This window comes from Rhinolophus sinicus, linkage group LG06 (assembly GCF_036562045.2).
Source record: "Rhinolophus sinicus isolate RSC01 linkage group LG06, ASM3656204v1, whole genome shotgun sequence".
NCBI classification, from domain to species: Eukaryota; Metazoa; Chordata; class Mammalia; order Chiroptera; family Rhinolophidae; genus Rhinolophus; species Rhinolophus sinicus.
In genome coordinates this window covers 166,058,617-166,070,927 of record NC_133756.1, presented here as the reverse complement: position 1 = coordinate 166,070,927, position 12,311 = coordinate 166,058,617, and the positions used below count along the sequence as shown (strand labels likewise).

The 12,311-nt window shown below is 61.2% G+C and overlaps 2 protein-coding genes and 1 non-coding gene across 4 annotated transcripts; all 3 read left to right on the top strand.

Annotated features, from left to right (window-relative positions):
• The first annotated feature begins 1,324 nt into the window (after window positions 1–1,324).
• On the top strand, window positions 1,325–3,739 carry RPLP2 (ribosomal protein lateral stalk subunit P2). Of its 2 annotated transcripts, none has more exons than XM_019714787.2 (5): window positions 1,325–1,756; window positions 1,942–2,065; window positions 2,627–2,675; window positions 3,420–3,518; window positions 3,617–3,739. In XM_019714787.2, the coding sequence occupies exons 2-5, from the start codon at window positions 1,943–1,945 to the stop codon at window positions 3,691–3,693; spliced, it is 348 nt and encodes a 115-aa protein (XP_019570346.1). In that variant the 5' UTR covers window positions 1,325–1,756; window position 1,942; the 3' UTR covers window positions 3,694–3,739. The 2 variants fall into 2 exon arrangements, with proteins under 2 accessions (XP_019570346.1, XP_019570347.1); XM_019714788.2 differs by having other exon boundaries at window positions 1,598–1,756; window positions 3,620–3,739.
• Window positions 2,706–2,840, top strand: LOC141572569 (small nucleolar RNA SNORA52). The gene has a single exon (XR_012497893.1). It is a non-coding gene; the product is annotated as a small nucleolar RNA SNORA52 (small nucleolar RNA).
• A 2,373-nt stretch (window positions 3,740–6,112) lies between the features above and the next one.
• Window positions 6,113–11,827, top strand: PNPLA2 (patatin like domain 2, triacylglycerol lipase). Its single transcript, XM_019714779.2, has 10 exons — window positions 6,113–6,234; window positions 6,885–7,155; window positions 8,886–9,118; window positions 9,202–9,267; window positions 9,636–9,845; window positions 10,124–10,184; window positions 10,274–10,450; window positions 10,553–10,685; window positions 10,884–11,006; window positions 11,094–11,827. Exons 2-10 carry the CDS (start codon window positions 6,951–6,953, stop codon window positions 11,362–11,364), a joined length of 1,479 nt encoding a protein of 492 aa, XP_019570338.1. The 5' UTR covers window positions 6,113–6,234; window positions 6,885–6,950; the 3' UTR covers window positions 11,365–11,827.
• The last annotated feature ends 484 nt before the right edge of the window (window positions 11,828–12,311 follow it).

Here is a 12,311-nt window from a genome sequence, read left to right as displayed (position 1 = left end):
TGGAGTTCAGTTTGGGAAGATGAAAAAGTCCTGGAGATGGATGGTTGGGATGGTTACACAACAGTGTGAATGCACCTAATATCCGTGAGTTATTACAATGGTAAATTTATTTATTTTTTTATTTTTTTTAAAGTTTATTGGGGTGACAATGTTAGTAAAGTTACATAGATTTCAGGTGTACAATTCTGTAATACATTATCTATATCTCACATTGTGTGTTCACCACCCAGAGTCAGTTCTCCTTCCATCACCATATATTAGACCCCGTTTACCCTCTTCTAGAGCCCCCTTCCCCCTTAAGGTAAAATTTTTTTTAAAGTACTGCATTTTTTTATGACTCAAATCTTATTTTTTTATTTTATTATTTTATTATTTTTAAGGAGGGCGCAGCTCACAGTGGCCCCGTGGGGATCGAACCCACTACCTTAGTATTATCAGCGCCGCGCTCTAACCAACTGAGCTAACCGGTCACCCCAACAATGGTGAATTTTACATTGTTTTCCACTTAAAAACCCAAACCATCAATCACATCATGCCACTTCCCTACTGACTTCAATGACGTGCCATCCTTACCAGGATGTTTCCCACCTTGACCTCAGCTGTGTGGCCTTGAGCAAGAAAAACCTTTCTGGGCCTGCCCTCCTCAGGTACAAAATGCGGTTAATGAGGACGCCTAGGGCGACTGTGTGGTTTGCGTTAACACACCAATGCTTGAGGCACTACACTCAGGGCTCGCTTTGCTGTTGCGAGTCTCTCCCAGGGTCTGGCTGCTTCCTCCGGACCCATTTCCAGCCCCCTCTGCACCTGACCCCTCTGCCCGCTGCTCCTCCCAGATCTTCGCCAGGCCAGTTCCTTCTCATCTTACAGCTGTGCCACCGCCTTATCCCTTCAGGGTCCATGTCAGCCTGGGGCAGCCTCGTTTATTTATTTTGTGTGTCGCACTAGAATCTAAGTTGCGAAAAAGTAGGGCCGGGCCTACTCCATCTCAGGACGCAGGCCTGCGGTAGGATCCTTGACACCGAGTGAATGAGTCGCCAGTGCTGATGACCACGTGCAGAGGTCAGTTTTGAGCCGACACGGCCAGAACACCGCAGGGGATCAGCCACTAGGGCCCAGGCGGCTCGGTACGGCGGGGTTAGCGCGACGAGCGGCGAGCCAACCTCACTGGGTCCCACTGGGTATGAAGACCACCGACACGGCCGACAACTACCCGAGCGCCGGAAGCTCAGGGGCCGAACCCGCGCATCCTCCGTGGGGCCCACATGTGTCAGCTCACCCGCGCTTCCGGCAGCGGTGCACTGTGGGACTAGTAGTTCGCCGGCTGCGTCGGCCGCTTCCGCAAAGGGCTGCGTCCTGCGCGTGGCGGCTGAGCTGCATGTTGGGAGCTGTAGGCCTCGCGCGGCATGCAGGGAGCCCTGAAGGGAGACACACTCTAGTTCGGGTTCGCGCCCCACCTCATACCGCCGCCCCAGGGATTTAGGGTGACACTCGCCCTACACTACACAAAGAAGTAGCCCCGGCACTCCCTTCGCCTTTGCTGTGGCGGCTGCGTGACTGAACGGGACAACGAACTCCTCGGCGTCGTCATTGACCGAGCGCCTCGTGACGTCACTCGGAGGCGCCCCTCACGGGGCACGGCGTACGGGTCGCGGAGGCTTCTGGGTAGCCGATTACCCCCGCCCCTCGCGCCGGCGCCTTCTTTTCCCTTCCGGACGCTGCTGAGGTCGCACGCGTGAGGCTTCTCCGCCGTCGCCGAGTGAGTGGAGCAGCCGGGCTAGGCCGCGGGCCGAGCGCGGGCTCTAGGGGGCAGGCGGAGCACGGAGCAGGGCGCAGGGCGGGCCTCGTGGGGATCCCCGAGCCGGGCCACGCGCGGCCACGCTCGGGCCGGGGTGGGAACGGGAGGCCCCCGGGTAACGCCGTGGTCCTTTTTTCCGGCCTCAGGATGCGCTACGTTGCCTCCTACCTGCTGGCCGCCCTCGGGGGCAATACCTCCCCCAGCGCCAAGGACATCAAGAAAATCCTGGACAGCGTGGGCATCGAGGCGGACGACGACCGGCTCAACAAGGTAGGCGCCCCGGGCCCGGGCCGACGGGCGCTCTGCACGTGGGGGCCCCTCTTCTACCCATTGCGAGTTTTGCCTCGGGGAGGGTGGTGTGCGGGAGGCCTGTGGCTGCCCGTGTGGTTATTTATTGGGTTGCTTTTCGGGGGCTCTGATACAGCTACAAGGAAGCGAAAGCTGGGTGTGAGGCACAGCGGCTCGGTAGAAACATAGTGTAAGTTTCACACTTAAAATTACTTGCTGATTATCCTTGTTTTTAAATGTGAAGGGGAAGGTGTCTTAAAGCCGTCCTCTTTCACCTAACTTAATTCAAGACGTTTTGACGTGCAGTGGGCGTAAGCGTAGATATTACGCATGTTTCATTCAGTGGTGAGTTCTAGAAATGTGGTGCCAGTTTCCATTGGTAGCGACTCAGTTGGGAAGACGTGCGTGTGGGTAACAGCTAGTGTGCTGAACAGCAGAGGGCCTGGAAGCTTCGGGACACTTGCTCACGCCGTGTCCCCGGGGCTGCAGAAGGTGAGGTTCAGGTGGGGTCTGGTAACTGCTGGTTGTGGTTTTCCATTTTAGGTTATTAGTGAGCTGAACGGAAAGAACATTGAAGACGTCATCGCCCAGGGTGAGGTTGTGCGGGGCGCTTTCCTTTGCATGGTCCATCCTAATCCCTGCCGGCCAGTCTGTGGCCTGTCAGGCTTCGCTTGTGGACCAGAGCACCCTAGAAGTCTCACCCGCAGGAGTGAGCACAGCTTCAGTGGGCTCATGCCATGGGAACTTCTAGACACTCTGGGGCAGGTCGCTAGGGGGCGCCCTTGCCGTCTCTGGGCCTGGCCGCCCTGCCACAGCGTTTGGGGAATTGGGCCTTTGTAAACAAGTGTCACCATGTGCTCTCTGAGGGGGTTGGGCGCAGAGATTGGGGTGCGTCAGGGATGACCACGGGCTTCTGCCCCCCTCTCTTGGGCAGATTGTTTTCTGGTGACATCAGGCTGGAGTTTATGGGACTTGTTTGGGAACAGCCTTTCCTATCCTTGGACATGTGACAGGCTAGGGCCAAAGCTAGCTCAGCGGGCAGTCTGAGCTCACTGCTGTGGACGAGTAGCTGGACACTGGGACAGCAGATTCGGTCCCTGCCTCGTTATAAACATGATTGTGCAACCTGACTCCAGGGTGGGCTGTTGTGCTGCCTGTGGACTTATTCCTAGAAGCCAAGTTCCCAGAGAGGAAGTTTCTGGGAGGGGTATGTGGCAGAGCCTCCTGTCTGGGAGAACAGGGGAGCCTGTGACACTGGCACTTGGTGACAGGCCCCAATACATCAGGCAGGCTGAGCAGCTGCTCTTGTCTCACCTCCCTTCTCTGGTTTCCGTAGGGATTGGCAAGCTGGCCAGTGTCCCTGCCGGCGGGGCTGTGGCCGTCTCCGCCGCCCCAGGAGCTGCAGCTCCTGCTGCTGGTTCTGCCCCGGCCGCGGGTAAGTGCAGGTCTGGCAGCACTCGCTGCACACGCCCTGGGGCCCCTGGGAGTCTGGCCTGCATGGGGCCTCACTCACCACAGCCTTTGTCCCTTCAGCAGAGGAGAAGAAAGACGAAAAGAAGGAGGAGTCGGAGGAATCGGATGACGACATGGGATTTGGCTTGTTTGATTAGAGTCCTGCGCCCCTGCAAATTAAACCCTTTTTACGTATCTCTTGAACCGCCTATGAGCCTTTTGTCAGAGCCTGTCCTCCGTGCTGGGCAGTTGTGGGGCTCCCAGGGAGGAGGAGCTGCTGCCTGGAGAGCTGAGGTCGTGGTTGACAACACAGGGCACACTTCCTATGGGTGGGTCTTGAGTGTTGCCAGGCCTTGAGCAGTCTCAGGAAGGGACATGAGCCCCTTCTTGGTCCTGGCCCCTGAGGACTGTGAGGGCTCTCCCAGGGAGTGAAGCTTCAGAAGCAGCAGTGGGTGGTCTCCAGGAGGTGGCTCCAGTAGTCCCCGTCCCCCGCTGCCAAGACTGGTAGCGTTCTTTAGTTACACGAGAGACGTGGTGGGTCTCGTCTAATTTTTGCTCAAGCCAGTGCCTCAGCTCTGCCTTAACCCCTGAGCAACTTGGGCATTCATCTCTGAGCCTCAGTTTCACCGGTTGTCTGATGGGCTATCACCTGCTTTGCTGGGCAGATGTTGGATCACGTGGACACTACGTTTTTTTGGGGTGGCCTGCCCCCACCCCTCCCACCAGGCTCTGGCCTGGAATGTGGGGTAGAGGGCAGAGGCCCACCCAGGCGCCATCCTGGCCCCACAGCTGTTTGTAGTATCCTCGGCCTTCGTCTTCCACCCACCAGTGCCAGGCCACTGAGTAGACAGTGCTTCCTCCTCCAAAGGCTCTGGGTTAGCAACTAGCTGGGGTGTGCTGTGCGTGTCCTGTGTAGGACCTGCCTGCCCCTGTGGGCTGGAGTACTGTGAGCAAAGTGAAGGAGGACAACATGGGGGTGGGGGGGGAGAGGCCTCCCTTGGAGCCAAGACCTGGAGGAAGAGGCTCAGGGCAGGACAGCATGGTGACAGATGAGCAGGGACTAGGGTGGGACCTAGGTATTGGGGAGGAAGTAGAAGCCATGTTTCTGGGTTGGTGGGACATGGGGCAGTGAGGACCACTGCAAGTGTCCGAGCAGCATGTGCCGTGAGCAGGCAATTTGCATGTGGGGTCGGGCCCTGCACCAGGTTGGGATAGGGCTCCCCAGAGCAGTGGACTCCATGCGACCCTCAGACCTTGAAGAGATGGGTCCTGTGTGGGCCAGAGGACACCATGGGAGTGGGGATGTGACCGCCTGGCAGGCTCAGCACACGAGGGGCTCTTCGTGCCCAGCTAGGATTCCAGGAAGGAAGGGCCGCCCTGTTCCTGGCTCCAGAGCTGAAGGTCCCAGAGGCCCGGAGGGAGGGACATGTACCCAAAACTGTTCAGCCCTGGTGTGGAAATGGGGGCAGAAGTCTTCCTCCACTGGGGCAGTGCCACCCCCCACCCCCACGGTCCCTTGGAAGCAGGGAGGATCCTTGGGCCCCAGCCTCCTCAGAGCAGGTCAGGGGAGGACGGAGGACCTTCGGTCCCTGGCTCATCCTGCACTGCTCAGCTGCCCTGTGCTCAGCGGGGCTGGCGGGCTGCTCTGGGCAGATATTTTTCGTGAGAGTACAGCGCCCCTCTGTCCCCCTTACAGGGAAGCCGGTGGGGCCGCTAGTCCAATCCCCAGGGCTTTTTTTTTTTTTTTTTTTTTAATTTATTGGGGTGACAATTGTTAGTAAAATTACATAGATTTCAGGTGTACAATTCTGTATTACATCACCTATAAATCCCATTGTGTGTTCACCACCCAGGGTCAGTTCTCCTTCCATCACCATATATTTGATCTCCCCAGGGCTTTTAGTCCTGCTAAAGCCCTGCACCCCCTGCAGCGTCCAGCAGCATCCCCAAGGACTGTCCCCAAGGGCCCTGATCATACAGGTGGGGGCATATCCTCTACTGTACCTGCTCCTGACCCATGGTGCAGTGGGGACAAGTCTACATCAAACGCAGATCCCCCTGCTGCCCCTCTCCCAGCGCCCAGGCCTGGCTCCTCTCAAGTCCCCACCCAGGACCTTCGCCCCTGCTATGGGGTGGCCCAGTGCCCTTTCATATTCTGTCCACCATTGTGCCTCTGAGCTTATGTAAACATCTGCCCCCCACCCTAGTAGGGCTGGGGCTGGGTTGATTGCTCACTGTTCTGCCCAGTTCTGGTCCCCATGGCAGACACATTGTCTGTGCTGAGTATGGGTACCTGGGCGCACAGAGCCTGAGGACTGGACAGATGGCCCCAGATGGCCGTGGCCGGGGAGGCTCTGCTCTGGCTTCTGGCCTGTGCAAGGGGCTGCAGCCCTGGCACCAGCTGGGTCCTCAGCTGGCTCCTTCCTGGGGACACAGATAAACCGCCTCCCCAGCGCCCCAGCATAGACGAGCCCGGTGTTTGGGAGGTGGGGTGGGGTGCACGGCTGGCTCCTGGATCCTAGCCAGGCTAGCCCTGCCCCACACACAGTCCAGGAGAAAAATGCGGAAGGGGGCGGAGCGTGACGTCACCGGAGTACTCCACCTGCTGGGGTAATTAGCGGGGGCGGGGCAGGGCCCGAGTCACATCCAAGGAGACCCCGCAGTCTGGGGAACCCGGGTCAAACGCGGGAAGAACGCAGGTTAGTACCCAGGTGCGGAGGGACGCGCGGGGGCAGGGAACCCAGGGCAGTACCCAGGTGCAGTCCACCGGGCTGGTGTTAGCTCTGGAAGTTGTTTGTGATTCGCATCCGGTCCTGGATGTCTGTGGGTCAGTCTGTGATGAGTCGTGGGTCCCGGGATTCTTGGTTGGGGGAGTGGGTGTTGCTGGCGGACCCCGAGGGACGGGGCGGCGGCTGCCCAGACACGAAGGCCCTCCCCTCGCCGGTGTCCAGATTTGTACAAGGCTCCCAGGCCCACAGACGCCGGGCGGCCGGGGCCTGAGCTCGCCCCTCTCCACCCCGTCTCCCACCCCCCCCTCCGGCCACTGTGTGTCCCCTCCCACCGCCCACGTTAGGCGGGAATAGAAGGCGGAAGGAGGCCGAGGGGCATGAACTCTAGCGGGTGTCGCGGTTAAGGGCCGGGACAGCGGCGGGGGGGGGTCTCAAGGAAGAGGTGGCAGGGGCGGGATCTCAGGGCAGAAGTGGGCCTCCGGCTGGGGGCGGGGCTCCAGGGCCTCCCGAGGGCGCGGCCGTTCCCCGCGCGCCTTGACTGGGCCGCGTCTGCCGGCCCCGCCCCATCCAGGCCCCGCCCACCCTCCTAAAAACACCGTCTCCGGCGTCGCTTTGCACAGCGTCGCCGCCACCCCCGGCGGAGACCCGAGATAGAGTGGCTGCGGACTGGCTGGCGGGCCTCCGCGATGTTCCCCAAGGAGGCGACGTTTCCCCGAGAGACGACGTGGAACATTTCGTTCGCGGGCTGCGGCTTTCTGGGTGTCTACCACATCGGCGTGGCCTCCTGCCTTCGCGAGCACGCGCCCTTCCTGGTGGCCAATGCTACGCACATCTACGGCGCCTCGGCGGGGGCGCTTACCGCCACGGCGCTGGTCACTGGGGCCTGCCTGGGTGAGCGGGGCTGGCGGGCGGGGCCGGGCGAATATTCTTCGTGAGAGTACAGCTCCCCTCTGTCCCCCGCACTGGGAAGCCGGCGGGGCCGCTAGTCCAATTCCCGGCGCCGGCTGGAGGCGGGGCCTGGTTTGTTTTGCTCCGGGGGTACCCAAACCCGGCGAGCTTCTGGGGCCGAGGCTGCCACCTAGGGCCCACCTCTCGGGAGCAGAGGTTGGCGGGCAAGTGCAGCAGAAGCTATTTCATTGGGAAGAGACGGTAACTCCTGGGCGGGACCGTGAGAGTCGGGGGAGTGGCCTAAGCTGCCCTCTCGTCCGGGGCATTGGACACAGTGCTAGCGGTCACTGTGTCCTGGGGCTGTGCCACTCCAGGCTGCCGTGGCCCCGGGGCCTAGTATGGGGTGGTTTCTGAAGACCAAATCTCCACACTGTGTCCCCGAGGTCCCTTGGAGCATGAACCCAGCAGGCCAGGACTGGGCATGGCAAGCTCTCTTTGCTCTCCCTCCTGGCACACGGTCCACTGTGGGCCTCAGTCCCCAGCTGTGGCCCACCGTTTTTGCCCTTGCCATAGGATGGCAGATGTTTCTGGACTCTCCAGCCCTGTGGCCTGGAGTACAGTTGTCTGAGTGTGCTGGGACACACTCCTCCACTCACACACGGGCTTCCGTAGGGTACACCAAGTATTTCAAGAGTCCTGGCACTGCTGCCCGGCCCTCTGCCTACTAGAGCAGCCAAGGTGACAGAGGGGTCATCAGTGACCCACCCAGCAAGAGCCTGTGCAGGCTTCTCCCCTGCCTCCTTCCCATGACCTTTGCCCTGAGGGGTGGGGTACAAGCAGCACAGCTGTACATCCCTGGGACCTGGAGGTCCACCGCTGTGATCCTGACCCCTCCCTCCCATGGAGGCCTTTAGACCCAGATTAGTGGTCTCGGTCCCCATGCTGGTGTCAGGACACACCTAAGTCCTTGGTATCCAGTTGAGGACATGGCTCTCACAGCACCACCCCCACCCCACTCCCAAGAAGCCGCTTTCTCACTTGGCAGCTGGAGCCCCCACAGTGTGGCAGGTGCAGGCCCCGCACTGCCCACTCCTGACCCGGGCAGTGGTCCTGGAGGAAAGCATGGTCCTCAGCTCCTCCCTAAGCACCCCCCTGCCCCCTGACCACTCCTGGGCCTGCTCCCAGTCTGGCTTTGTCCTAGGCCAGCACCCATGGCCCCCAAGAAGAGTGCTGGGGAGCTGCTTCTCTTGGCTGTGGTGGGACACAGTCATGCTTTCTGGGAGTGGTGGAGCCCCACTTTTCCCAACCTTATCCTGCTGGGCCTGTGGGACCCCTGGACTGCGATGGGGCTTTGCGCGTCTTGATCTGGCCAAGTGGGTGAAGGCTGAGGCTGGTCAGAGTTGAGCCTCTGCCTTCCCCCTTCCCGGGCTGGGTGCCACATAACACCAGGCCTGGTGACTCATGGGTCAGGGCAGATTGTTGGGAAACTCCGGGCAGAGGGCAGGCTCAGCCCCAGCTGGCCAGCCCCATCTGTTGCCCTTCCAGGGGTGGTGGTGGCCTGCCTCTCTCTCCCCAGGGGCAGGTGGCAAAAGTCCCAGTTGTGGTCCAGGGCCCCTGGTGGACACTGGGATTCCTTCAAAGTGGATGGGATGGCACGAGTTGTGGGACCCGCAGCATGGAGCCATGGTAAGCCCACGAATGCTGGCCCTTGACCCTTGGCCCTGCTGCCCCAGGCGAGGCCGGTGCCAACATCATTGAGGTGTCTAAGGAGGCCCGGAAGCGGTTCCTGGGCCCGCTGCACCCTTCCTTCAACCTGGTGAAGACCATCCGTGGCTGCCTGCTGAGGACCCTGCCGGCTGACAGCCATGAGCGTGCCAACGGGCGCCTGGGCATCTCCCTGACCCGCGTCTCAGATGGCGAGAACGTCATCATATCCCACTTCAACTCCAAGGATGAACTCATCCAGGTGGGCCTGGCAGGGTCGCACGGGGGGGACGCAGTGGAACGCCGAGGCCCTGCTCACTGCCCCCCTCTGCCCCTGCCTTGCAGGCCAATGTCTGCAGCACCTTCATCCCTGTGTACTGTGGCCTCATCCCTCCCTCCCTCCAGGGCGTAGTAAGTACCCTCGGCACCTGTCCTGGGTGCCGGGCCTGCCACTGTGGGCTGTGGGACAAGGGGGTGGAGGAGGAGCCATCTGTGCCCCCCCAGCCCCTCACTACGTATTGCCTCACTTCCTCATTTACTCAACAACCAGGCCAGCCCTACAGCCGTGCACACTTCCTGTGGCTGCTCCCCTCCCTGCCCCCCGGCCCGTCACCACTGTCTGGCCATTTCTCAGTGCCCATGCAGGCCTGTGGCCAGTGCCAAGTGGGTGAAAGGCCCAAATGAAACTGCCACTGGGCGGGCTCCGCGGTGGCCCCGTGGGGCGGCCAGCTCACCTTCCAGGCCCCTTGCCATGTGACCGTGTGTCCCTGCCACTGCAGCGCTATGTGGATGGTGGCATCTCAGACAACCTGCCTCTCTATGAGCTCAAGAACACCATCACTGTGTCCCCCTTCTCGGGCGAGAGTGACATCTGCCCGCAGGACAGCTCTACCAACATCCATGAGCTCCGGGTCACCAACACCAGCATCCAGTTCAACCTGCGTAACCTCTACCGCCTCTCTAAGGCCCTGTTCCCGCCGGAGCCCATGGTGAGCCGTCCTGGCGCTTAGTGCTGGAGGAGGAGCTGTCCGCATGACCTGAGTGACCAGGGCGCGGGGTCTGGACAACCTCTTCTCAGGGCTGGAGAAGAGCGCTGTGGCCTGCACAACCTCTCCACTAGAGGGCAGCCTCTCCAGCCTCTGTCCAGCCTGGATCTAGTCCTTAGTAGTGGGGAGGGGCGGGGTTTGCAGGGACACCAGGGACTCTAGGGGGTAAAACAGGGTGTCTCTGACCCCCCTGCTCCAATTTATCCATCCCCCTGCCTCAGGTGCTGCGGGAGATGTGCAAGCAGGGCTACCGGGATGGTCTGCGCTTCCTGCGGAGGAACGGTGCGCAGCGGCCAGGCCCCGGTGGGGGGTCCGGGCGGGCTCTGCACCTTCGCCCCCAGCTGACCACGTGTTCCGTACTCCCGACCCAGGCCTCCTGAACAGGGCCAACCCCCTGTTAGCACTGCCCTCTGCCAGCCCCCATGTTCCCGAGAACAGGGAGGAGGAGGAGGTCTTGGTGGCCGTGGAGAGGACCCGAGTGGAAGGGCACTTGCAGCCCTCTGGGCAGGATCACATTCTGGAGCGTCTGCCTGCGCGGCTCAATGAGGGTGTGTGGCGAGGGGGTGGTGCAGGGGCGGCGAAGAGTGGGGCTGGGCTCCACCTCCCCCCACCATGGTCAACTTGCGCTCCTGTACCCACCTCACCCACAGCCCTGCTGGAGGCCTGTGTGGAACCCAGGGACCTGCTGACCACATTCTCCAACATGCTGCCCGTGCGTCTGGCCACCGCTATGATGGTGCCCTACACTCTGCCACTGGAGAGTGCCGTGTCCTTCACCATCCGGTACAGGATGGAAGGGTGGGAGAGGAGCTCAGAACCAAACTTGGGTCTAAACCACGAGCAATGGTCACCCCGGGGAAGAGGCAGCTGGTTGGGGGGTGTTGTGGAGAAGCCGGGCACAGGCAGGGCTGTGGGTGGAGGGGTGTAGGCATGCGGGCTGGGACACAGACCCTGAGGCCATGCCTCCTGCCTGTGCCCCAGCTTGCTGGAGTGGCTGCCCGACGTCCCAGAAGACATCCGGTGGATGAAGGAGCAAACTGGCAGCATCTGCCAGTACCTGGTGATGCGTGCCAAGAGGAAGCTGGGCAGCCACCTGCCCTCTAGGTGAGCGCCCTGACTGCTGTGTTCACCGGGGCCACAGTCTCGTTTCAGTGGCCCCCAGTAAAGCCCGCCCTCCCTCCCCACCTGCAGGCTGTCGGAGCAGATGGAGCTGCGCCGCGCCCAGTCGCTGCCCTCCGTGCCGCTGTCATGCGCAGCCTGCAGCGAGGTGCTGCCCCGCTGGATGCGCAACAACCTCTCGCTGGGAGACACGCTGGCCAAGTGGGAGGAGTGCCAGCGCCAGCTGCTTCTCGGCCTTTTCTGCACCAACGTGGCCTTCCCGCCCGATGCCCTGCGCATGCGCACCCCTGCCCGCCCCGCCCCTGCGCCCCCGCAGCACCCTCCCGGCTTGCCCCCGTGTTGAGCACCCCTGTTCACGCCTTCGCAGTCCCCTGGGGTCCCAGTGCTGAGGGCCAGGCCCCCAGCTTCCCTGCCCCATGAGGCGGGGCCCTGGGGCCAGCTGAGCTCCCCGTCCTCGGCCTCTCCATGCCCCGGTGGAGTGAGGAGATGGGACCCTCACAACTGAGAGAAGGGGTTTGCTGTCAACACCTCCCCCAATCACTCACCTGCCTAGGCAGGCAGGCGGGTCACCTGTGCCTTCATCTCCCCCTCCCAGGCCCGCCCTAGGGCTGGGCAGGGCAGGGCAGGGGGCCTAGGGTAGGGAATGGCAGCCCGCTACCCTGCCCCCACCCCTGCCGTGCAGTATTACTCCTCAGAATTTTGCCCCTGCTCCTTCCTCCCTGCGCATTTTTCATTTTTTTGTTGAAGAATGTGTGTGAAGAATTATTTATTTTCGCCGAAGCAGATGTAATAAATGCCACAGCTCAGCCCCTGCGTCCTCCTTGTATGTGACCCCCCCTTAGCTGACCAGTGTCTGTACAGCTTCAGTTCAGGGGTCCCCCCCCTTAAGTGTGGCGTTCAGGCCAGGGGCTTGCCTCTAGAGGCACCTGTGGGCCTCCTGGGCTGCAACCCACTCTTCTGCTCTTTGCCCCCCCACTTTGCTCTGAGGCCTGCTGGCTGACCCTTGGACACAGCTTTCCAAGGGCCAATGGAAATATTTTGGACCAAGATCCTTGCTAAATAAAAAACGAAGAAATGTTTACAAAAGGTGGCGTCCACACCTCTGCTCCATGGTGACACGGGGCGTGGGGCTGACCAGGCTTGTGGAGAGCGAGGTGCCCCAGGGAGCGTCGGGGACTTCTCCACTTTGGGCATTTGGCCTACGGCTCTGTGTGGCACTGGGTCCTCCCTTGTCATCGCAAGCCTCATTGTCCAGGGGCACATATACCCTTGTTCCCATCACCCTCCTTG